Raw genomic sequence first — 27,518 nt, 5'->3', positions numbered from 1 at the left:
AAAAACACTTTATGGTCTACCTGCAAACACAGCCTTTAATATTTAACCCTCATTTATTTGATATCACGACCAATATTTTTTAAAAGGTAAATGTTTGTCAATGATTTCTAGTTTTCCCACAGCAAAGGCAGAATCCATGTTTAGGTGATTACTGTATATTCTGACTTAGTTATCCGCAGGGTGTCTGCATGGTACTCCAACTACTTAAAGCCAGTAAAAAGATTACAGCTCACACTAACTGGATTTTCACAGCTCCCTAACATTCAGCTTGGATTCCTCATAGGCAGATTAAAAGGAGCAAAGCAAACAATAGACTTTCAAAAGTACAAGAAAACCATTTTTAGAAAGATATAAATAATAAGTATCTCTTATGGTCCAAATGACAACACAATTATACAAGAAAGTAGTCATATTAAAAATAAGTTTAAATGTATAATAAAGTTATGTATATAAAGAGAAATGGTATTGGCTTATAATGAATATAAATCAAGAAATTAACACAACCAGAGAGAATTGTAGTTTTTATACTGAAATCTACCTTATAAAACATAAACATTAGAATCACAGAGGTCTAGGTCTGCGCAGAACTGGTATGTATAGGTTATCAATGAGTCCAGTGTCCAGCTCCGTATGGCAGACAGATTGAATTCAAGTGCTCTTTTACAAGTCAACTATTAATCAAGTACCGAAATAACTTGACATCCATCATTCTGTACTAGTCTCCTATCTTCTCTTCCTTCAAATCACTACAATGGCTTCCCAATACAAACCCTTCCGTATACATTATCTCCTCTATTACTTATATAATTCTGTGAAGTAGCTATGTTTATTGGGGCCACTTTCCAGAAGGAAAAGAAGACAGAGGGATTAACTTGCCAGAGATCACCCAACTAGTAAATGAAAGAATGGACCTGGGGGCAGGCCTCTAAGACACTGGGCAAGAGCTATTAATAAGCAAGACGTGACATTAAGCTTCTGTTTTTAACTCCTGCCACTCATTACACGGATCAACTGTTTTGGTTTATACTTTGTCTCCCACATAACATTCTCCAACCTGCACCCTCAATGTGTCTCTACATTATCATCCTGTAATCAATAACTGGGAAGATTCTAAAGCTAGGTCACATCAAAATCCAAGTGATAGCATTCCTTCTTTCTCAGTAGCCACTAGGTGGAAGGCTTCATTACTACTCTCAACACCCACTCCAACATTCCTAGGTGGTCTCTGAGCCATCAAAGCCTTCTCCTTAGTGCTGTATCTTTAGTATAAAATCTCTAAATCAAAACTCCTATAGCATTTCATATATCTTTCTTCTATTTTATTTTTTAGCCAGTATGAACTAAAGATTTTTAAAAAAAAATACACTTTAAAACATGTCATAGTAATTGCTTATAGTTTTATGAAAAGAACTGAGAAGAATGGCTAAGAGATAAATAAATAAGAGTACACAATCTTAGGAACTGATCTGGCAGATGAGGGATTACTGCACATATGATTTTATATAATATTATGTAATATTGTGTCAGTATGTCACTTACTGAGAAATGAAAGGAGAGGAGAGAGGAAAACAGGAGAAAAAGAAAGCAGAATTGGGAGAGGAGAAAACCAAGCAATGTTTAATACTTCCCTTTTATTTCCAGAGGAATCTTTTGGGCTATTAGGTGAAATTATATTATAAACGTATCTTCACAACATTCCTTGACCTCTCTTGCCTTAATTCTGTTTCTGTGTTTCCCTTTTCTCGTTCCTTTTTCTACCTCATTCTTCTATGTTGTTCCACATAGCTGGGTTTTGTCACCATTTCAAGAAAACCTCCCTGGTTATCTAACTTAAGGTTAGCAGTCTGTGCTTTCAAACGTATCCCTAGCATAACAGACATCTCTGTCACAGTATTCATGCCACACTGTTTCAGTATTAGTGTGCCTGACTCTAACTAGATGGATGTTTCTTAAGATCAAAGACCGTGTCTTATTCATCTTTGCAATCTCCAGGAAGAACAATAGTGCCAGACTTGTTTTAACAGCATCCAAAGTAATCCATAGCACAATGCACTTATCTTTGTTGTGGCCCAGGGATCAGATCCCGTAGTGACTGTGATTTAATTATGCCATATGGGAGATATTAGATTGGGCACTGTAGCCTCCAGTTTTGCAAAACTCTATAATTTTTTTATTTTGGAGTAAAATACCTAAAAAATTAAAGAACAGAAAGGACTTGAAAATCTAACTCCAGAGCAGAGCAGAACTCTCCTGAGTCTTACACTTACATATTTCTCTGCTTACTTTATTCCCCCTCTTGAATGTTCTAAAGGTCCTAGAAATTCAGCATGTCAAAGATGAAAGTATGATCTTTCCCTTACATCATCATTTCTTTCAAAATAAATCTAGCCCAGGAAAAAGGAATACCATTATTATGGTGACACAGAGCAGAAATCTAACAATTATCCCAAATAATGTCAACTGACTGGCACTGATTTTCTAGTCCATATACTGATGTGTCCAATGCCAAATCCTTCGACCAAGCCACTCTTCCATCTTTCTCTGATTACTGTGCTCCTTATCTGGCTTCTCTTCACCACTCGTATCTCTCTGTAATCTGTATTCCACAGAGCAGCTGGAGTGATCTTTTCAAAACACTAATCTGATCATGTCACCCACCAGATTAAAACACTTCAAAGGTATCATGTTACTCTTAAAATAGAGGACAAAATCCTTAACCTGGCTAACAAGACCCCGCAGAGGTAAGCCCCAATCTGCTTCTCTGACCCCATTTCAGACTGTGAGCCCCTTTTCTGTTCTAGCCATTTTGATTATTTTCTGTTTCCTATTCATATTAGTCTCCAACTAAGCCAAGCAAGGGCTTATTTATGACAATGTTACATCTATATGCACTTTTAAGCCGGTTATCTATCTCTCTCTCTCTCTCTCTCTCTCTCTCTCTCTCTCTCTCTCACACACACACACACACACACACACACACAATCAGAAAAACACAAAATCAGAAACCTTAATATATAAGCAAAAAGCCACTAAGAAAAAAAAACCTGGCCAAACAAAGCAATATGAGACCAGAAGTCTACAAAAACATCACTGAGTTTATTTACTGTCAGGGGCCAAGCCTTAAGTGAAAATTCCTTGGAGAAAACTAAAACTATATATAGAGATAATTTAAAATAACTTTTTCATGTAACCTTTCCACCATTATCCCTCCCCCAACTCTTCCTCACCTCCCCACCCATCCAATTCCATGCCCTTTCTTTTTCTTTCCCTTTACAAAACAAGCAGCCTTAAAAACATAATTCTGTAGACCTATAAGGAGTCAGTACTTAAAGAAGTTACTAGGATATGCTGTGAAGCAGGAGAGAGAAATACAAAGTTGGTACTTTAGTATATTGTGGGAAGATGCCTTTCCGTAATTTTAGACAATGTAAGGTGTTATATTTACAAATTCCCAGCATGTGCTATTGAAAAGACAGTTGCACACATCTATTCACAGAGGAAGGCCATTAGGCTTGCTGTACTCTAAAAACGGTGGCACTGCTTCATTTGCCTTCTCCATCTCACTATTCCATAATGGCCAAAACAGGGGAAGCATGACAAGTATTATGACTTTGTTGGAATCTTTGTGATTAAATGAAAATAAATTAGGAAAAAGATAAAGAAACCAAACAGGAAAACAAAAGAGAAAAACCAGAATACAGAAAAACAAACAAACAAACAGCACAAGAAATACAAACAAAACTCATAAAAGCACAAAATCAGAAACCATAATATATAAGCAAAAGACCAGTAACACAAAAAACTGCCCAAACAAAGCAATATGAGACAAAAGTCTACAAAACTATCACTGAGTTCATTTTGTGTTGGTCACCTACAGCTGGGCAGAGGACCTACCCTTCCACATAGTTTGGATACTGTGATAGTTTGAATGTAATTGGCCCCCATAATCTAAGGAAGTAGCACTATTAGGAGGTGTGACTTTGTTGCAGTGGGTATGGCCTTGTTAGAAGAAGCATATCACTGTGGCGGCGGGCTCTGAGGTTTCCTGTGTTCAGGATATGGCCCAGAATTTCAGTTGATTTCTTGTTGAATGCAAAATGTAGCACTGTCAGCTACTTTTCCAGCACCATTTCTGCCTGCATGCCACCATGCCCCACCATGATGATAATGAACTGAAACTCTGAACTGTAAGTGAGCCACCCCAATTAAATGTTTTCAAGAGTCACAGCAACAGGAATGCTAACTAAGATAGAAGTTGGTACCAGGAGTGGGGTACTGCTGTGGTGGGCCTGACCGCGATTTTGTTTGAAGGAATATGGATCTTGGGACTTCACATTAGAAAAGCTGTTCAAAGCTTTAAGCACTGCTTAATGGGCCATATTAGTAGGAGAATGGAAGACTGTGGTGTTGAATGTGATTTGATGAACTGAGGTAGGGAGGAGGTACTTGCTCAGGAGGTTACAAAGGAGAAGAATTTTAGTGTGCTGCCTAGAGATCATTATTGTGGTATTTCGGTGAAGAAAGTGGTTGCATTTTGCCTTTGTCAAAGAAGTTTGCCTGAGGCTAAACTGACAAGTTTTGGATTAATTCCCTTGGCAGAAGAAATCTCAAAACGGCCTAGTATAGATTCTGTTGTGTAGTTATTAATGGTAACTCTAATGAAGAATTATAATGAAAAGGGGCAAGTTGAACAGGGTAAATTACAAAATGTAAAATTTAAGGAGAAAAGGAACGCCAAAAAGTGGAATGGAACTAAATCTTGTGTTCAAGGAGATAAACAGATTAAGAAATGGAGGAGTGGTGACCTTAGGGCAAGACCCACCCAGCTAAAATTCCAACTTGTGCAAAGAAACTAAAGGAAACCTTAGAGAGCTAGGTGCAGTGGGTGCTTTAATCCCAGCACTGGGAAGGCAGAAATTACCAAGATCAGGTCATATAATCTCTCCGATCTCAGGTAACCCTGGAAAGCTCCTCCCCAACACTATGTAAAGCCTGTTCATGCACAGTTCTTTGCTGCTTCTCATCTGAGCAAAGACAGCCACCCTCTTCTGTCTTTCCCAATAAATCTCTTGTGTGAGGTTTGTTGTGTGGTGTGACTGTGCTATTCCTCGGCTCCTGACTACCAGGATACTTTTCACCTCTTAGCTGTACCACTTGAGTTCTGGACTATGTGGACATGAATGATGAATTCAGGACAGAAAGACATACACCAGAAGAAGAAGCACTGTTTCAGAAACACATAAAAGCAAAAGGAAGAGATAAGACTTTTTATGATGAATAGCAAAGCCTTAAAGGAATGTGTCTTAATTTACTTTAAATAATAAAAAGAAAGAAGGATAAGAAATTTGTTTTTCTGATACTCTAGTATACAGGAATAAGATGAAAATTCTTATTCCAGTAATGGTAATCAACATAACTTGGATCAACTCTTTCTCACTAAGACATCCTGGAGACTGACTATTCCTTATCAGAAATGCTAGAGAGCAGAGTATTATTTAATTTTTATTTTAGAATATTTACGTATTTATAGGAACATATATAACATTATTAGTATACCTTTATTTTGACTACAACTAGCCTATGACTACCTATATTAAGTAAATGAGAGGGATTATCAGACTGGGTTAAAAATAATATACACATCTATATACAAGAAATTAATTTCAAACAATATATAAAAGGCATGATAAAAGATGGACAATGACAATAGACAATGTGCGAATTGATCAAAAACATTACAAGTAGCTATATTAATACAGGCAATACACATTTTGAATCAACAAAATTACTAAGGAGATGAAAATTCAAATAACCAAGAAGATACAAACTTAAATGTATATAAGGCAAGTAACCTCTTCCTGCAATGGAATGCTCAAAAATCCAAATACCAAAACCTAAAACTAAAAGAAGAAAAGAGATTTAAGGGACAAGTAGAGAATTCAAAGCATCTATTAGTAAATGTTGGGGCGTGCACAGAAATGAGTCAGGAGATAAACAAAAGAAAATGCCACAATGACTTGATCTTCCATTTATACAACAAATAACCTAATTAGTGCATAAAATTGTGGAATGCTCAATGGGACTGACCATGTCCTGATTCATAAAGGAAACCTGTGGTCATTTGTAAGAACTAGTCATTCAATAGTTTTTATCATAATGGAATAAAACCAGAAGTCAATAATAAAGACATAGAAATCTATTATCTCACACTTAAATAGTTTACATAATAAAAGGGAAATTACAGCAAAAATAGAAATATTTTAGATGGAATGATATACGAGACTACGAGAATTGTTATGATGTAGCAAAATTAGTGCTAATTTGGGAGATGCAGCTAAAGCTATGCCTAGGAGGGCATTGATAATATCAAATGCTGCTTTAGAAAATAACGAAGTCAAGTCAATAATCTATGTTCAGAAATAAAAATACAAAATAAATGAAAAACAATAAAGCATAGCAATCTATTAAATAAATAAAAAATACAAAAAAGTCAGTGAATTCACAAGTCCTCTAGCAATAGTTAAAAAAAAACAAGATATGAGAGCACAGTAAAAGCATATATGAAGAAGACTGGGAAGTTCTCTGTAGTTTAAATGAAACAAACCAGTTCTTTGATCACACAAAACTGCCATACTAACATAACGAAAATAGATCACCTGAAACCCCTATCTACAGAAAGAACCATACTAACGGTTCTATTTGCTAAACCCATCTAACGTTTTAAAAGAAATTATTAATTCTAGATAATCTTTCAAAAATGAATACTTTTCACCTTATTTTATGAGGTAAGCATACTTTGATAACAAACCAAATAAAGAATACAGAAATAAATGAGCAAACTGAATCTAGCAACACATCAGAAGAATGCATCCCAGTCAAACAAAGTTTATCCCAGCAATGCAAGGATGATTTACTATTCAAAAGTAAAGGAATAAATGGATCAGATCAACAGCTGAGAGAAAAAAGGTACAAGGTTGTTCTTGCAAGAAATACAGTTGACACTATCAGCATCCATTACAAAATACACATGCTCAGCAAAGAACAAACATGAAGAAACTTTTTCAGTGTTCAAAGGAAATACCTTCCACAGATTCATGCATGAACATATGGTATGCGCCTAGTGATGTTATTTGTACAGGTATCCTACTATTGGAATAGGCCAGGTAGAGGAAGTAGTCACGGGAAAGGCTAAACCCAATGCCTAGTTCTCTTTCTCCCTCCTTTCTGTCTACCAGAAAGTGAAGAACTTTCCTCTTCCATACACTTTTTTTTTGTTCTGCTTTGTGGGCCAATTAACCACGGACCTCTGAAAGGATGAGCCGAAAGCTGACTCTTTTCCTCCTTTAACTTATTCTTTTATGTGTTGGGTCACAGTTGTAGAAAAGTAGTTAGCACAGGATATCAAGAAAAAGATTACGGCTATATCTTTCATCATGATGAAAGACTGAAAGTTTACCCCCAAAATTAGGAACAAAGCAAAAGACACTGATCACCATTCACAGTGAATAGAAATGGGGGGGGGAGAGAGGGGTTGATGTGAAGAGAAGGCTCAGCAGCTACGAGCACTTGGCTACAATTGCAGAGGAGCTGAGTTCGGGTCTCATCATCCATATCAGACAGCTCACAACTTTCTGTAACTTGAACTGGTCAGCAAGAACACCCCAACAACACATGGCCTATGCTTACACTGATTATAGACACTAATAAAAATAAAACAGGATATAAAAATAAAAAAGAGAGAAAGAACAGAATTGGGAGTCCCAGCCAGAGTAATAAGGCATGGAAAATAAATGAAAGTAATATAACAAGTTAATCATTGGTGCAGGAGAATTGTTTGTATTCTGTCAATCATGTTTTAAATAAACGCTGATTGGCCAGGTAGGAAATATAGGCAGGAAAACCAGACAGGAAGTAGAAATGATGTAATGAGAACAGGAGAATTCTGGGAAGGAGGAAGTTGATTCCTCCCACTCCTGCCCAGACCACTGAAGCAGCAGGATGTGATCTACAACCACTAAAAAGGTACTGAGCCACATGGCTAACATAGATCAGAAAAATGGGTTAATCAAGATGTGAGAGTTAGCCAATGAGAGGCTAGAACTAATGGGCCAATCAGCTTATAATTTATGGAGACTTATGTGTGATTTTCTTTGGGGCTAAACAGTTGTGGGGTACCGAGTGGGACAGAAAACACAAACAAGTAGGCCCGGCCCCGTTCATGTTACAAATCATATCATTCAAAAGTGTTTAAATCCTTACTTCATTTATCTAGAAACAGCATCTAAAATAATCTACTGTTCATTATATAAATGTATACTTACTATGCTCTAAATAAATACAATTTTGGTCTAGTTAAAGAATTATAAAATTCTCTTTAGAATTGGCAAAACTCTAGTCATAGCTAACAAAAAGATTACTTAGTTTACGCTTAAGAAGCAGGAAATATTTTCTGAATGAATTAACATCTAAAAGATTAATTGGAATGAGAAAGGCAGAGTAAAAAGTATTTCATGCTGCAGAGGCAACCTTCATGAAGACCCAGCAGTGAGGACAAAGTATAGTCCTAGTTTGCCTTCTGCTGCTATGATAAAACACTGAGTAAAACCAATGTGAGAAAGGAAAAGGTGTATTCGGCTTACTCCTGGTATACCATCATTGAGGAAAGACAAGCTAGAAACTTAAGGAAGGAACCTAGAGGCAGGAACTGAAGCAGAGACCATGGGGAACCACTGCTTATGGTTGGCTCCCCAGGACTTTCTAATACCAATCCAGGACTCCCTGTCCAGTGGTGACACTGCCTACTGTGAGCTGGGCCCTTCTGCAAGGGTCAAGAAAATATCCCATGTATATATGCCCACAGGCCCCAACACGAGGAACTGCATTAAAGGGCCACAGGATTAGGACGGTTGAGAAGCACTGTTTTAAGGCTTTCCATGGCAATCATCTTAATAAACACACACACACAAATTTCTGCCATTAAAACCTTCATCAGGCATAATTCATGTCAAATTTCATTTTAGAAACTATGTAATAATTAAACTATACTGATATAATGAACAAGAGAAAGGTGTTGGCCCAAGGGAGAACTAATGAAGCTTTTATGGATTTTGGCTTTTGTGACATAATATGTTCCCTTTCCTGACCTCATCTTTTTGAAAAACTGACAAGTTGTTTAGTTGAATTAAACCTAACACTCAAACTTACATAATGGGAACAGGGTGGTGCTGTTTTATTATAACATAAACATATACCCAATAATAGGCCATTGCTGTGAAAACCAATAAACAAGAAAATCGCAAAACCTTTCATTTGAAAGAGAAAAATACACACATTTCTTTAAAGATAGATCTATTTGCCCACTTAACAAAACTGCCAGTGTGAAGTTCCTTCTGTCACGATGACACATGTTCAAGGTATACTACTTTCTAACCAAACATTTACCCTTCGCCACTGGTGAAAGGCAACAAGATCTTTTTACAAAGTCTCATCTTTTTCAATAAATTTTGCATGAAAACATGTTATCTTGGCACAAAGTTGCCTGCTGTCACACTGGAAGTGTGATAAATGTTTAATGAAAACAACACCACACAGCTTGGTGTCAGACAACAGCTATCACACAGCCCTGCTTTGATCCGAACAGACACTTAAAAGGAGTTCTAAGCATGCTCTGCACCCCAGAACTCTATAACCTATATGCAAATTGGAGTAAATTAGCATAAGTGACTTCCTGCTGCATAAAGAAGTAAGAGGTAAGGAAAAACATGACAGGCTTTGTAAGTATGCAACTGCTGTCAAAACTCAGAGTCCAGCTTTCCCAAATCACTTCCAACATCCTCTGCCAAACATCAGGGAGAGGGGAGAAAATACGTTCTCAACAGGAATTACACATGGAACTCAAAGGTGCAAACACTGGAAGGATGCCAAGGTAGATGCAACCCTTATACCCCCAAGTTATGATTATTACATTGTAATAGTACTCTTATACAGGCTTCTATACCTACAGCTTTTAAAGTACCAAATCCCCATTTCACAGAAGAATTCAATCGTATAATCAGAGGGCAATACTTAACTTTCTCAGAAAGTATAAAGTTCAGGAAGTTATATCATTAGAATGTATAAATAAGTCCAAATGTCTGAGCAAAATATTCCAGAAATCTTAATGCATAAAATAGAACAATATCTTGTCTACTGAGGCACTAGTAAGGAAACAATGGTGAAAACCCTCCAGAGAGCAGGTCCTGCTTAGAAAAACTAACTGTTCTGCCTGAATTCTAACTAGACTCAAATTAACATGACAGTATTGTAGTTGATGGCTTGCTCTATTCTGTGCAGCTGCAACACAATACCTCAGACCTGATCCTTTACAATGAACAGAAACACACTACATGGAGGTTGGAGGCCAGGCAGACAAATATGGCTGGCTGGCTGGCTTCTGAAAAGGCTTTCTTTGCTATTTCGTGGAGAAAGATAAACAGAAGTCAAGAAAATACTTCAAAAGAAATCCACTACTTAGGTAACAAATCCAACTCTGCTATAATAATATTAATTCACTTAATAAAGCTAAGTTTTCTGGTTTAGCTACCTTTTAAAAGATCTCTTGTCCTAACAATACTGTACCAAATCTCCAAATATCTAACATAGGACTTTGTTGGGCTGGGGAGATGAGACACTGGAAATACATCAGTATTCAACAACCACTACAAAAGCAATTCTTCTTCTTCTGCATAGTGATTTAAATAATGATTGACGATGGACTTAAATTAAGCCCATTTATATTCTATTCTTGAAGATGGCACTATGATTTCAGAACAGTAGAATGGTGGCTATTTACTTATTCATACACAATTTTCTAAAATGCTCTGAAAGATGTTCTAAAGCAGTTAACTATACATTATTGCACATGGATGAGGATGTTGGTACAGAAACCTAAAATACTAATCCATGAGTGATGCTGGGATGCATAAGTTCAGCATCATCATACCAAGCTGCATATGAGGCCCTGTGATATTACAAATTTCTGAGTACTGTCTCTCAGTAACAGTTTGAGATATAAGTGGCAAGATACCCCTAGTGAAACAATAATGGTATTTTGATCGTAGGGGTGACCAACAAGGGTCTCATTGGATTCAAGTCTTGTTCAATAGGAAGAAATACATATATGGTACTCTAAAACTAGTAAGCTAACAGTGGCCAGAAGATCATAGACCTCAGAAGAAAATCTATTACTGCCATTTTCCTTAACTAATTTAATTTCTAATTTTCTTCCAAATATACCTACAATTAAGTGTGGTCCTCACCCCTATTATTCCACCTAAGCCTCACAGAATATTGTGGAAGAGTGTCAGGAAGGACTGGAGCCCTGCTTTGAGATGTCTTCTGATATCTTCCACATATGAGAGGGAAGCTGAACAAAAGAATCTCAACAATATGGCTGCCCATACAAGGTTTGCATAATGACAACATTAAGTTGACATGCCTACATGGAAAGGGAAATTCCACAAGATTTCAACCTTGATGAAGAATTACAGTCACTGGCTGCTAAGAGAGGGAGGATCAATCTTTTCCAGGGATAAGCTACCACATAGGCTGTCCAATTCCAAATATTCAGTACTGGACACGTGTACATAGGAGCAACACAGACATCCAATTTAATAACGACACTTAAGGAAGCAGTCAGCAATGTGGGAGAGCGTTGCGGGGAGAAAGAGTGGGTGGCACCATTCCGTGGTCTGCAGTCCCAGACAGAAGAAGCAGGAGAAACTGAGCTGAGGATCGGCATTCACCTCTATCTGCACCCTTACTAGAAGGCTTTGTGACCAGCTGCCTCGAGTTTCTGACACCATGGCCTCCTCCACAACGATGGCCTGAGCCTTAACTGTGACCCAAAAGAACCTTCCTTTCTAAAGATGCTTTTCTCAGCTGTTTTGACATAGCAATGAGAAGAGAAATTATATAACATCTAACCCCTTTCTCTTTTCTTATAATGTTCTAAAACTAGAATTTGAATTTCCTAGGATAGTTGTGGAATGGTCAAGAAAAAATTACATCTTTTAAACTTTTGTCACAAGGTTAACATTTCAAAAAGTAAATAAAAGCCAGCAGTCCAGACAGGGCTTCATATCAACACTGTGAATGTGACATAAAAGCTGAGAACAGAAGATGCAGAGTACAGCACAGGAGGTAAGAGAACTGGAAAGTCTAGTAGATGACCTGAGTTCAGTTCCCAGCTCCCAGAGGCCAGTAATTCCAGCTACAGAGTATTACATGCTCCCTTCCTGGCCTCCTTAGGAACCAGAACACATGTGCACTGTTGTAGTTTGAATGTAACTGGCACCTATAATCTCATAGGGAGCGACACTATCAGGAGGTGGAGCTTTGTAGGAATGGCCTTGTTGAGAAAGCATGTCACTATGGGGCTGGGCTTTGAGGCCTCCTATGCTCAGGATACCACACAATGTTTCAGATGACTTCCTTTTGCCTGCAAGATGTAGGACTCTCAGTTACTCCTCCAGTACCATGTTTGCCTGCATGTCTCCATGCTCCCAGCCATGATGATAATGGACTGAACCTCTGAAATTACAAGCCACCACCTCAATTAATTTTTTTTTTGATAAGAGTTGCTGTGGTCATGGTATCTCTTCACAGTAATAGAAACCCTACTAAGATATGCTCATTCCCCATATCAACACATTTAATTTAAATTTTAAAAAATCTTTTTAAAAAAGTTAGGTAGAGACAAAAAGAACAGAAAAGAATGTAAGAAGAGTTACATGTTGTTATTAAAATTAACTTAATAAATTTTTAGAGAATAAAAACTTCAAGAACCATGCAAGATACTGGCAAGCCCTTACCTTCTTTTCCTCTTAAAGGAATTTACCCACAAGGGCAGGAACAGGAAGCAGCTCAGAGAGAAAGTTTAGTCTGCACACTGCTGTGGCATTACTAATCTTCACTCCAGCAGCTCTCATCAACTCACCGTTTGATGTTGTGTCCTTCTTTGTCCTTGCCTTTGTCCTTCTCCTGGTCCCGCTTCTCCTTGTCCCGTGCTTTGCGTCGTTCTCGGTCCCTAGACCTACTACGAGTTCTTCTATGGCTGGATCTCTCACTGCTTCGACTATGGGAACGTGGACGAGGTCTTGACCTGGACCTACAGTGAACAGATTTTATTAAATAGATTTAGTCTGCCTTGGATTAAACAAGCAATTGACCTTTGAAATTACTTTAAAGTACTTAGTTTCAACTCTAGAGCCAAAAATTAATTATGCAATGGAAGTATATGAAGGATAACATACACATGATCACACTCACTTAAAATTCTATGATGATATAAAAATGATGATGATTTTGAAGGAAATTAAGGTTCAATTAAAATGCTAGAAAAAGAAATAGGATAAAAGACTGTCATGTAAGTTGAATAAAAACTAAGAATATAATCTTAATAACTATAATTAGTTAATAACTTCTACAGTATACATTTTCTGAGGAAGTATCTTCAGGTGTATGGGTGGAGAAGACAGAGAGAAACAAAGAAATGTGTGATTATAGATATATAATTTAACTAATCATCTGACTTTATGTACAACATATGACTTTAGACACAACATGCTATGTACCTAAACTTTATAAATAAAACCAACTTCATGTTAAGAAGAAAAATGTTAGCAAAATAGGTGCTAGGAGTATGACTCAGTGGGCAAAGCACTGGCCATGAGAGCATGAGGCTCAGAATTTGCATCCCCAGCACTCACATAAGAAGCTGGGCGTGGTGGCCACCATGTGTAACTTCAGTGTTGACGGTGGAGACAGGTGGACTGTGGCAGCTTCTGACACCCTGCTTGCTGACTGACTTAGCCAAAATGGTGAGCTCTAAAATCAATGAGAGTTTCTCTCTCAAAAGTAAGGTAGAAAAGAGACTGAGGAAGATATCCTACATGAGCTTCCAGCCTGTATAAGTGCTAACACAGGTGAGTGCACCTCAATACACATACACAAAGGTGTTAGCAAGTAAAAAGTTTGTTTGGTTGTTGTCTTTGGATGTTTTTGCCAAGGAGGCATCCTGTTTTACTCAGACTAGTCTTGAACTTCCAAGTTCCAACAACCAATGTGCCTCAGGCTCCTGAGACACTAGAAGTACAGATAAACAGCACCACAAGGGAACAAGGAAAAGGCAAACGAAGCCAAGTCTTCAAAATTCAAATAAGGTCTTAGGTCTCCTCAAACAATAGAACAAATTAAATGTATTTAACATAATCTGTAAAACCAGGGTTTTCATTATCCTTAGACTCTCTTTTATCTACTCACTGCCCCTTCCATTTTCTCAATGTGCGAGTAAGACCACTAACCACTCCATCGCGTGAACCATATAAAGAGATACATCATGGGCTAAGAAGGAGTGAATGCAGGTCCTCGTCAGAGTATTGAGAGAATTCCTCTAGCAGACTCAGAATCCTACAGAAAACTAACACTATAATAAGGCACAGGAACGTGACCAAAAGCAAGAGTTTGCTGGGAGTGGGATGGGACACATATTATTGAAAAAGTGAACAGCAATGAGAAAGCCGCCACTCTTCAGGTAAACTCAAGACTGCACCCAGAACAGATAAACTCCAACCAACCAAAAATTTTCAGATTAGAAAACCCACCAAGGACCAACTGGCAGCACAGACAATAAAAGGTGAATTCTGTAAGAAAAAGTCAAAAATTATATCCCAGAGTTTGAGATAGGTGCTAAGCCACTAAGCTACATGCCCAACTCTGTGATATCGAAAAAAATATTTATGTAAACTATTTTCAAAGCTCTGTTTGAAACTCAAATCATCTTAAGAACAGCAGACTCCAAACCGCTAAGGATGAAAGCATGAACCCAAAATTTCAGCTGTGCACATAAACACAGACCTCTGCAACCTCAAATCAAGTTAATATCCTGCTGAAATAAAGACTTAAGATCACATTACTGAGAAGAACACAACAGTATTACCAGCATGATACTCATCATGCCCAGGATAGATTTTTTTATATGCTATATAGACAAACAAATACATAAAATGTGCTCCATTCTTAGGATGCAGAGAGGAAACAGTGCAGTAGATGCGCATGGACTCATGGACTCTACAGTAGGGGTGGAGAGAGGAAACAGTGCAGTGGATGCGCATGGACTCGTGGACTCTACAGTAGGGGTGGAGAGAGGAAACAGTGCAGTGGATGCACATGGACTCATGGACTCTACAGTAGGGATGGAGAGAGGAAACAGTGCAGTGGATGCGCATGGACTCTACAGTAGGGGTGGAGAGAGGAAACAGTGCAGTGGATGCGCATGGACTCTACAGTAGGGATGGAGAGAGGAAACAGTGCAGTAGATGCGCATGGACTCATGGACTCTACAGTAGGGATGGAGAGAGGAAACAGTGCAGTGGATGCGCATGGACTCTACAGTAGGGATGGAGAGAGGAAACAGTGCAGTAGATGCGCATGGACTCATGGACTCTACAGTAGGGATGGAGAGAGGAAACAGTGCAGTGGATGCGCATGGACTCTACAGTAGGGGTGGAGAGAGGAAACAGTGCAGTGGATGCGCATGGACTCTACAGTAGGGGTGGAGAGAGGAAACAGTGCAGTGGATGCACATGGACTCTACAGTAGGGATGGAGAGAGGAAACAGTGCAGTGGATGCGCATGGGCTCTACAGTAGGGGTGGAGAGAGGAAACAGTGCAGTAGATGCGCATGGACTCATGGACTCTACAGTAGGGATGGAGAGAGGAAACAGTGCAGTGGATGCGCATGGACTCTACAGTAGGGATGGAGAGAGGAAACAGTGCAGTAGATGCGCATGGACTCATGGACTCTACAGTAGGGATGGAGAGAGGAAACAGTGCAGTAGATGCGCATGGACTCTACAGTAGGGGTGGAGAGAGGAAACAGTGCAGTGGATGCGCATGGACTCTACAGTAGGGGTGGAGAGAGGAAACAGTGCAGTGGATGCACATGGACTCTACAGTAGGGATGGAGAGAGGAAACAGTGCAGTGGATGCGCATGGACTCTACAGTAGGGGTGGAGAGAGGAAACAGTGCAGTGGATGCACATGGACTCTACAGTAGGGATGGAGAGAGGAAACAGTGCAGTGGATGCGCATGGACTCATGGACTCTACAGTAGGGATGCAGAGAGGAAACAGTGCAGTAGATGCGCATGGACTCATGGACTCTACAGTAGGGGTGGAGAGAGGAAACAGTGCAGTAGATGCGCATGGACTCATGGACTCTACAGTAGGGGTGGAGAGAGGAAACAGTGCAGTGGATGCACATGGACTCATGGACTCTACAGTAGGGATGGAGAGAGGAAACAGTGCAGTGGATGCACATGGACTCTACAGTAGGGATGGAGAGAGGAAACAGTGCAGTGGATGCGCATGGACTCTACAGTAGGGGTGGAGAGGGGAAACAGTGCAGTGGATGCGCATGGACTCATGGACTCTACAGTAGGGATGGAGAGAGGAAACAGTGCAGTGGATGCGCATGGACTCTACAGTAGGGGTGGAGAGGGGAAACAGTGCAGTGGATGCGCATGGACTCTACAGTAGGGGTGGAGAGAGGAAACAGTGCAGTGGATGCGCATGGACTCATGGACTCTACAGTAGGGCAGATGCTTGAATTAGCAGACAAAGATTTTAAAGTAGTACTTATAACCATGCTTACAATGAGTAGAAAACTAAGCAATCTCAGTAAAAAGCCAACAAGAACAACAAAAACCCTCAGGAAAACAAAAAATAGAAATTCTAGAACTGAAATAATCTGAAAAACAGTATGTTGAGTGAGAGTAAAGACAGAGTGGTAGATAATGAGATCAGAATCTGCATCTCATAATGACTCAATCACAATTATGGAATCTAGCCACAGTCGTAGCGGGCATTGTGAAAAGAGTGTTTACTATCAGGACTTTCAGTGCCAGAAGTCTTGTTTTAACCAGTTAAGCATGAAAACAAAATAAAGGAAATATAACAAGAAAGGGATGAAGTCAAACTATCCTAATTTGTAGATGATCCAATACTATCTGCAGAAAATCCTAAAAACTTCACCAAAAGATTATTAGAACTAATAAAATAATATCAGTAATGTTGCAGGATACAAAGCCAACATACAAAACTCATTGCAACCAGGCATGATGGCACAAACCTATAATTCCAGTGCTTGGGAAGTCAAGACAAGTGATCAGTAGATGGAGGTGAGCCTTGCTACTCAATGAGTTCTAGGGCTATCGTAGCAAGATCCTCTCTTAAAACCAATCAAAATGTCTCAGTAGCATTTTAGTTTTATTTTTGGTGGTCCTGGGAATCAAACCTAGGTGTCACTGACGTTAGGAAAATGCTTTACTACTGAGCTTTATATCTAGCTGACTCAGCAGCATTTAATACACCAGAGAGATGAGAAAATCAGGAGCACAAGCTCATAACAATAGCTATAAAATAAAAGCCCAGAAACAAATTTAACCAAGGAAGTTAAAGAATTCTACAATAAATGTTACAAAATCTTAACAAAAGTAATGAAAGACATAAAAACACTGAAATTTTTCCCATGTTCAAGTATTGAAAGAATTAATAGTTAAAACATTCATAGCTTTCCAAAGCAATTTACAAATTCAATATAATCCCTGTCAAAATGCCAACAGCTTTCTTCATGAAGCTATAAAAGAAATCCTAACAGTTAATGTGGAAATACAAAAAATCTGAACTGCTAAACAAAGCTAGAGACATCGCAATACTGGAATTTAAGAAATAGCTCCACTATACACTCAGAGTCAGCAACACAGTATGAGGCCTGAATAACAGACACACAAATGAATGGAGCTCAGTGCTGATCCCTGAAGAAAACCAAGGGCAGCCAAAGTAATTCTTGACTAGGTCCCAAAATATGCACTAAAGAATGGAGAAGCCTCTCCAATAAACGGTTGTGCTGGAAAGGTAGACACCTAAACACAGAAGAACTAAACAAGAGCCCCATCTCTCACCCTATACAAAACTCAATTTGAAATGGATCTAAGAATTAAATTTAAGACTGATATTACCAGAGGAAAACAGGAAATCTTCAAGACATTGGTACAAAAAATTAATTTTAAATATGACATAAAATGCATACATGTCATATTGACAAATGAGATTAAAATACAAAATTATGTATTAACATATATTATTATATAGGTATCAATAATTGGGTTTGTATATATTTATATGTTAACTAGCATATAATATGCATATAGCACATAGAATTAATGTATGCTAACTAAGAATGCTTAACTTGTATTGATTGTTTATGGATTTCACATCATGCATCCTGATTCCACTCATCCCCCCCATTCCCTTGCTATTGAAGCCTCCCCACAAAACAAAATTTAAGTGAAACAAACAAACAAAAAAATACAAAATAAAAATCTCAGCATGGAAGCTATGGTGTGGCTCACTGAGTCACACAGTCCCTTTAGTCCATGCATCTTTGTTCATAAGTGTTTGCTGCAATGAATCATTGATGTTTGAGACCTCTGGTTTCCATTACCCTCTCAACACTGGACCCTCACTCGGACTCCTCTTGGACATCCTGTTGTTACTCTGTGTCATGGGGATCCTGCAGCTTTGGATCTGCAGAACCAGCCACTTCAAGTGCTCCAGCCTTTCATAGATGGGGTAAATGTTGGACCAGCTTTCCCAGGAGAGCTCCCCAGAACTGCCCTGCCATGCTCACCCAATGTAGCAGACACAAGGAGGAGGGCCGGTTCTCCTGTTCTCACACCCTAGGTCCAGCTCACCCTCACTCACACCACCAGGGCAGCTCTATTGTTTGCCCAGTGGAGATGCTGGTCGCTCTCCAGACTGCTGCCCTTGGTGAGGGGCAGGGCCGGCTCCTCCAGTCTCATGCCCAACCCCAGGTCAGTTCTCCTGCCTGTCACAAGTGACAAGGGGTGGGGGAAGGCATATTTCCCTTACCCTTGCTATTCCATGGCATACGAGGGAAGGGGAATGGGCAGCTTGTAGGCTCTCATGCCTACAAGCCCGGCTCACCTGTGCTCTTGCCAACGGGGTCAGCTCTAGTGTGCTGCCCAGACAAGGGGCCAAGCCTGCTTTCTGGTGTGTGCGGATGAGGGCAGGGCCAGTTCTCTCACTCCACCTGCCACAGTGGCTAGGGTGAGGGAAGGGAGAAACCAAGAATTTCTTTAAAGATAGATAAGCTGCTTTCAACGCTAAAAACATTTAAGAGCTTTATATCTTGAATAAATGTCTAATAATTTAATGTAGTTTGCTTACTTTGCCTCTAAGAATACTGCTGGAAAAGATATATAGCCATTACTAGTTTACATTGTGGGTTATAGTTGAGGTACAGTTTGGCAAAATTTTCATTGCACTCTTAACTAAATATACGTGTTAGAAATGTACATAAAATTAGATAAATATTAAGTTAAAATGAATAATTCCAAAATAATGGTTTTTCTCAATGAGTTATTTCTTCTCTGACAACCTGTTTCCTTATATGCAAAATAGAGTAATGCCAACTGCCATAAGATACCATTTACCTAGGGAAATTGGACATTAGCAGCCATGTCAGTCAGGAGAAAGGAAGCATCAAGAGGGCAGCAACTGAAGTGCACTAATGGGATTTGTAGCAGCCGAGTCAGAACCATAGGGAATATGTTTGTTTCTCTTCTACTAAAGCTAATGCAATAAAGCAGTATTCTGATTCCAAACCTCTACAATCTTAAGTTTAGCATATGGCTCACCCAAATTTTGCTGTATTTATTTCTATTAAACAGGAAAGCAAATAAGAATCTAAAGTGCAAAAAGACATAAAACAAACAAAACAAAAAACAACAAGTCTTCTCCACAGGTAATCCTCAATAACAAAATAAATGACCTATCACGTTTGCTTCAACAGGAAGAACCCGTCACCTACCATCCAACAACTGAAGCCTGCTGAGGACAAGCAGAGGTCTAGAAGCTAAGGTACTATCCCAGGAAAGCAAGAGTCGACTGGCACTGTCCCCAGACAAACACATCATCATCACTATGCCATCATCACTGGAGCAAAGCTACTGCGACCAGCAAGGCATCTGATCAGTTACTATCAAACCCAGCTTCCCCTCAGCACCTTCCTTGTCAATCTTTATTCTCAATTTATCAATTAAGAAAATTCTGTTAGCTTCAAAGCTATCTGACATAAGCACTTTGCTGTTGAAAACATATGCCTGCAGTTCTCCAAAGTTATCTTGCTTATTATTCACCAAATATAATCAAGAAGTTCATGTCATTCTAGGATACAGGGTCTTCTTCCTTTAAAAGACAATGCTCATTATCTTAATCCTCATACTGTGGGCCTCTCCATCTTAGCATCTCACATTAAAAAGAGACTCCAAAGAATAACAATGGAAGAAAAATAGAAAATGCAAAACTACAGGCAGAGTTAAATTATAAAATAGTTTAAAATCACACACAGATTTTAAAAGAATTAAGCTAAAAACAAAATTGATTAAGCTACTGACTTCTTCGTAATCACAAAAATTATGTGACACAAATTTGTATAAGATCCATATCTTAGACATATGATCAGTTTTGTTTACAATTAAGTAGCTTTACTTTCAAATCTTTAGAGTCTCATCATAGAAAAAAATGACAAATCAAAATAAAAAGATTTCCTATTCTGGCCTAACAGACAAAAGAGAAAGGAAACTATATTAACATTTAAGATGTTATTTGTCCCCAGTTCCTTAAATAAGTATCTTTCTGATAAATCACTCTAGAAGTCTCTGGAGTACAAAAGCCAATATGGAGATGTATTATAAGCAAAGAACCATTTGGTAAAAAATGTGGGACTCTAGAACACACAATATATAAGCAATAAATGGACAGCAAGATGTCCTATTATACCAGATAAATGCTTTCAATATCTACAGAATAAGAAGAATAACCATAACATCTCTACATAAAATGAATTACTGCCCTCAAAAGCCAATTTTTCAAGTTTAATTGGCTAATAAGTTCTAAACACATGTAATCAAAACAGATACCTTAATATTTTGTCTTTCAAAAAACAGCTTCAGTACTTCAAACAGTCCTTAGGTTGAGTGCTACAAATAAAGATAACATTTGCTATAAAATAAAACTGTAATTAAAATTAAATAATTATACATTGAATAAACCCTAGCATAGATTTTATGTCAGGAGGACACTGTAAACAGATCCAATTCTACTCACTACCAGAACCTAATTAAAGCCATAACGAGGGGAATTTTTAAAGACCTGCACCCTGTATACTGTGGAAAAGGAGATGTACATCGATGGGTTGGTGGTAAAGGAAAACTAGAAAGCAAGATGCTGAAACTCAAACCTCTACAGAACAAAGATTACATCAAGGAATCTGAAAACTGAATATCACAGTAAATTATTGTCTCCTACTTTAAGAAGATCACAGAGATCAGTGATGCATACATAGCTCTGGGTCTCTAAGGGCATTTTCAGGAAGGATTAGTGAAGAAAACTGCCCTAAACTTCAGTGCTAGCATCCCATAAGTAGGTAAGCAAGGCATACACAATACGAGGAAAAAGAATGAGCAGGGGTGCTTCCTTTCCCGGTTTCCTGGCTGTGGAGATACTTTGCTCTGTCATGCCTTTCCTGCAACAATGAAATGAGACCTCTGAAACCGTGAGTCACTAAAACTGACAAAGAATCAACTTGGCATCAGCCTTCTCCACTAAAACCTGCAGAGAAAACCGAGGAGTTCGAGGTGCGGGGGTGTACAGGACATGTGCTTCAATGCAGCAAACAGCAAACTGTCCTTTAAAGACAAACTAAAAAGGATGTACTATAAGTACTAGCTTTTGGTATTCACAAACAAGTCAAGGGTATATGACAATTTCTAAATCAATCATCCAAACTATAACTAAGGACTGCAAGTTTTGGCCAGAAGGGAGGGGCACACGCCTTTAATTCCAGCACTCAGGAAGCAGAGGCAGGTGGATTTCTGTGAATTAGAGACCAGCTTGGTCTATAGAGCAAGTGCCAGGACAGATATGGCAGTTGCACAGAGAAGCCATGTCTTGAAACCTAAGAGGGTGTGTGTGGGGGAAGCCCATAGGGAAAAAAATTAAATAAAATTAATCTAAAAGAATGAAGTAAAAAATAGATTCATGGACAAACAGAAAATAAAGACTAAGATGGTAAATTTAAATTTAAGCATATTAGTAATAAATATAATTCAACTAAAGAATATAAATAAAAAGGAAGAGATGATCAAACTGAAATAGCAAAACTAGACAATTTTCACAATGAAATTGAAAAATAAAATCAAAGAAAGGTTTAGTATGGAAAAATATGTAGGCATAAGCAAAAAGAAAAGTGAAGAACTGTGCTAACATCTGGCAAAGCAGTCGTTTAGGGAGGAGCACAGAGAGATAAAGAGAGGTCATCATTTCATAATGGCAAGCTCAATCTACACCAAAAGAATAAAAAATCCAAATTTGTAACATGTAATAACACAGCCAAGAAATATATAAAGCAATAGTAAAAATCTTAAAGGAACAATTCTAACTGTTGTACATTTGAGTGTGAGTTCTGGGTAACTAACAAAATAAGCAATAAGGAAAGACAAAAGACCTGGATAAATGTTTAAATCCAGCTATCTTACTATTCTTCAAAACCACACATTATTTATTCTTATCATCATGCTAACTGATAATATTGTTTAAAATAAACCATATGGCAAGTCAAACCATAACTCAACATACTTAAAACAGAAAATGTTCTATCTGAAGAGAATTAAAGAGAAAAGAATAAACAAAAAATAGGTAGAGTATTCCAAAAATTAATTATGCATATCTATATAACTCATAGGAAAGAAGAAATCACAGTGAATATTTTTAAATATCATTCAATAAATGTAGGGAGGTGGTGGTAGCACACGCCTTTAATCTCATCACTAGGGAGGCAGAGGCAGGCAGATATCTGTGAGAGCAAGCCAGTCTGGTCTATAGAGTGAGTTCTAGGACAACCAAAGCTACACAGAGAAACACTGTCTTGAAAACAAAACAATAACAAACAAAATATCAATATCTATCTATCTATCTATCTATCTATCTATCTATCTATCTATCTATCTATCTGATATAGTTACAGCCAAAATACAGTCGGAAGAAAAGACTCCTACAGCCAAATGAGCACGGTGAAGAACAGTGTAAAAGCAGGATAAGCACCGATCTTGAGAGTAGAAAAAAAAAAAGACAGATTTTGAATTCAAAGTAAGTGGGAAAATAAAAAAAATCAAAGATGAAAAAAACAGAAGATTAATAAATACAAAATCTGGTTCTTCAGAAATATTAACAAAGTTGCTAAATTGTCAAAGGAAATGATAGGAAAAGAGAAAAACAGTGAATGAGCTGTGGTTAAATGAAAACAACCCACTGGAAACACAAATAAAAAGAACAGGAAAAGTGTTTTAGAGCTCGGGAGATGGCTCAGATAGTAAGGAGGTGGGCATGCAAGCCTGGAGATCTGAGGTTCAAGCCCAGAACACACCTAAAAAAAGCCAGAAACGAGGCTACAAAGATGGCTCCTCAGTTCTTAAAGAGCACTTGCTCTTGCACAGAATGCCCCACCCAGGTCACAAGGCTCTAACCCAACTGTAACTCCAGCTCCAGGGCGCCTGGTGCCTGCAACCTCTGAAGGCACTTGCACTCACTATGTGAACAGGTACACACACAATTGTGTGTGTATGTGTGTTTGTTTATTTTTAAAGAAACCAGATGTAGCAGCACACAACACTGAGAAGGCTGGCCAAATCAGGGAGCTCGAGTTTCAGTGACAGGGTAACTGAGAAAGACACTCAAGATTGACCTCTGGCCTCCAGCTATGTGCACACACGCACAAAGCAAAACAACTTGTTTCAGTCAGGCAGTACCAGACTATAATCCTCACAAAAAGAAATATATTAAATGAACTCTGGAGTGCCTCGTTTCTTTCTCACCTAAGTTTCCAGGCCACAAAGCAGGAAAAGGAAACTTAAAACCTGGAGGATTTGTTAACAACTCTGGAGCCTTAAAGGAGACAGGACAACAAGACTTTGCAAGGCACTGTACTAACCAGGAGGAAACAGAACAGAGAGGAATGGAGAAGTCTGCAGTGGGGATGTTCTAATCTATAAATACATGTGCTGAAATGCCATGGGATAAAAATACACTGGGAAGCAACCAAATTCCAAAATACCATTCAGGAAGAGAAATACTGTTCCCATCCACAGTATTAAAGAGAGCTCCCACATCAAGACATTAGTCCTAGAGTTGTAACACTGAAGCTAAATTTCTCCTATAGTAAATGTCTTAACCAAGCTTGAAAGTAAGACTTGAGAGACTATAAACTATAACTACATGAAAGCAGTAAATCACAGCTACACAAAGGTGCCTTAGATCGTGCTTATTATAATGAATGTCTAATGTTTTCAAATATGAAGTTTAAAAGGGCGAAACTTTGTTAATCTGTTTGTTTGTTTTATCTGCTCCTTGAAACTCATCATCAATATCGTAATAGTAGTGGGGGATGTAGTCCTGAGCTCAGTGCTCAACACCAGAAAGAAAGAAAGATGGGGGAGGAAGAAAAAAGACAACAGAAAAAGAAATAAATCATTTCGGTCCAATCCACATAAATCCATGCAGAAAGAACTAAAAAGAGCTGAAATGCTACATTAGTAGCAACTATATTCTGGGGGCAAAATACACACATTCAGAATTCAAATAAGAAAATTAAGCAACTTGACTATTTTCAGCTTTTGTTATTTACTGGTGTTCCTCTGCCTTAAAGAAACATAATGACTTCAACAGGTTTCCCAAATATTGTATTATCTCTAATGATCAACATCACCTGTCTTCACCAAGAGGACAAGTTCCAGTGTCTGAGTGGTATAAATCAAGTGTGTAAATAGAGTTTATTTGCATATTCTTGGAAAGTAATTCCCTACTTACAAGCCCAATTGAAAAACTATTTATTATTAAAATTTCACACATGTTTACTGGGCCTATTTTTCAAATTAAGATTTACTAGTATCAGAATTCAAAGATAATAAAATCAAAACCATTTTTATTTACTATAATATTTAATGTTTTAAAATATTCATAATAATATGCACATTTAATAATGTTCTTGTTTAGCCAGGACACAGGCCCTGAGGTTTCCCCATAACACTGTGCTGGTATTTTTAGGAAGCTTATTTATTAGCTGTCTCATGATACTGTTTACTTCCAAGTACTTAAACAGTGGTTGTTCTCTTCCTCTCCTCTCCTCTCCTCTCCTCTCCTCTCCTCTCCTCTCCTCTCCTCTCCTCTCCCCTCCCCTCCCCTCCCCTCCCCTCCCCTCCCCTCCCCTCCCCTCCCCTCCCCTCCCCTGCCCCCTCTCTCTTTTTCTCTCATGTGTTTAGAAGATGAACCCCAATCCTATGCGGGGGCACTTCATGGTTTTGGTTTGGTTTGAGGAAAACTGAACCCTGGGGAAGGTCAAAGACCACAGACAGTGCTAAAACTGAAGTCTGAAGCCAAGTCTGCCTATAGCCTTTCAACTAAGGACAATGCCTGTGAGAGCTGATTGTGGTATCAGTTTCAACAACAAATAAATAAAACGGAAAATAAGCATCTATACAGACTCATTTCTCAAATATTCTCAAAGTATTTGTTCCTTTTGAACAAATGGATCTGTTTGATAAGTGCTGGAATGCTCACACCGCAAATTCCTACTCATCCTTTCCAGTCTCCACTTTCTAAGAAAAACGGGAAAGGCTAGAATTGGGAAGGGAAAAGAAAGAAAAAGAGAAAGAAACACAGAATGCCAGTTCTTCCCCCACTAAAAACACACAACCCACCCACTCAGCCAAAGGTTAAGTCATTTAGTCAAGTTCAAAGATCTTCAAAGACTTCTCAGATCCAGATAAGCCCATATGTTACCAAAATTCTGTGAAAAAGCTATTACTTTCCAATCTGCTTCTCATGTTTAAGACACAGGACACACAGATGCCTGGCATCACTCATCGGTCTTCCTAAATTTTCACACTAGCTAATCAAGGTCCACCAATAATTCTCCTACCAAAAACCCCTAGAAGTGCCTTTATTCTATCAGTGCCTAGCTCGCCTGTAAAATCTGAAAGTAACCATAAAAGACCATTCAGTTACTGTACAATACGTGTTAATTTGCTAATTTCTTCACAGGTAATCAATTAAAATGTAAAATATTGGATAAAATTAGTTGCACTAAATTTAACAGCTGCTCCACAAGCATAATTAGTTTCACGAGGGCCATATGCACTCCGAGCAGAGAAGGAGTTGAAACAAACAGGCAGATTTTAAACAAGTTTGAGAAAATCTGCATTTAATTAGCAGGTGGGCACTACAACTGCATAACGTTTTTATATATTTATATTTATGAAGTGACAGAAGATCTAAAGGCTTTTTAAAACAGCGTTTATTGTTTGAATGGGAACTGTTTTGCTGCATGCTAAAGTGATTTAACTCCTTATAGCTCTGCTTTGAAAAAATCATAAATGGTGAAAGAAAACATGTGGAAAACTGTAAAACTAGAAAGAATTCGCGACAAAAAACAGATACACATACCATAACTAAAAGGAAACTACACTTAATTAAATGTATACTACATCTGGAATATCAGCCTAATAAAATGTGAAACTATTAATTTTCATTGTTCTAAAGGAAATGAGGTCAGTGTCATTTAATAATTCCTCCAATTACATTGGACTAACTCCTTGAACTGTATGTTCTGGACACCATTTAATCTCAAAATGCTACATACTTTACAATATCCTTACCTTAAACTTTAAATAAAAGCATTTAAATTACAAAGGGGCAAAAGAATAAAGTCAGCAAATGAAAATTTTTAACAGCTGGTAGCTACTAGCATATATTCTAAACCTGGCGGCTTTCAGGTGAAGTTTGTCATGACGTCCTTAAGAATGAGAGCACACTCCTTCTCAAGAGCACCAAAATCACTTTTAAAAATTACTGTGAAAGTTAAGATGATGTTTATCTCATCAATATACTCATTGTAATTATCTATATTTATTGTTATTAATTATAAGTATATAAAAGAGTCTTTTTCAAAGACAAAATATTTGGTTTCTCAATAGAGTGAAAAGTTTTGTTGAAGAAAAATGACAATTTCCCCAAAAGAAAACAGAATGATGAAGCCAGTTCCTGCATTATCAGTCAGTGCAACAATGGAAGATCCCTGCACTGTTTGGGATAGAAAGGAATGAAAACCAGAAGTGCTTATCAACTAAATAAACTAGTACCTTGGAAGTTGACTACTTCTTCACTTAAACAAATTAAATAGTGGCTATTAGTCTATTTCAGCATTAAAACTAGTGAGCTAAAGAAAAGGATGAGGAGTGGATTGGGAAGTAAGAAAAGGCGGTGGGGCCAGAGAGGGGAACTGGGAGGAAAGGAGGAAAGAAAAACTTCGGTAGGACGTAAAATAAATAAATAAATAGATAG

The 27,518-nt window shown here is 38.1% G+C and overlaps 1 protein-coding gene across 1 annotated transcript in view; it reads right to left on the bottom strand.

Annotated features, from left to right (window-relative positions):
* Positions 1 to 27,518, bottom strand: part of Rsrc1 (arginine and serine rich coiled-coil 1) — a 290,661-nt gene that overhangs the window by 192,242 nt on the left and 70,901 nt on the right. The window contains exon 9 of the mRNA XM_075950688.1: positions 12,977 to 13,147. Within this exon, the coding sequence (XP_075806803.1) occupies positions 12,977 to 13,147 (171 nt within the window). The remainder of the gene's footprint in view (positions 1 to 12,976; positions 13,148 to 27,518) is intronic.

Source organism: Microtus pennsylvanicus, chromosome 16, assembly GCF_037038515.1.
Source record: "Microtus pennsylvanicus isolate mMicPen1 chromosome 16, mMicPen1.hap1, whole genome shotgun sequence".
NCBI classification, from domain to species: Eukaryota; Metazoa; Chordata; class Mammalia; order Rodentia; family Cricetidae; genus Microtus; species Microtus pennsylvanicus.
The sequence above is the reverse complement of the archived record's forward strand: the minus strand, read 5'-3'. Positions and strand labels throughout refer to the sequence as shown.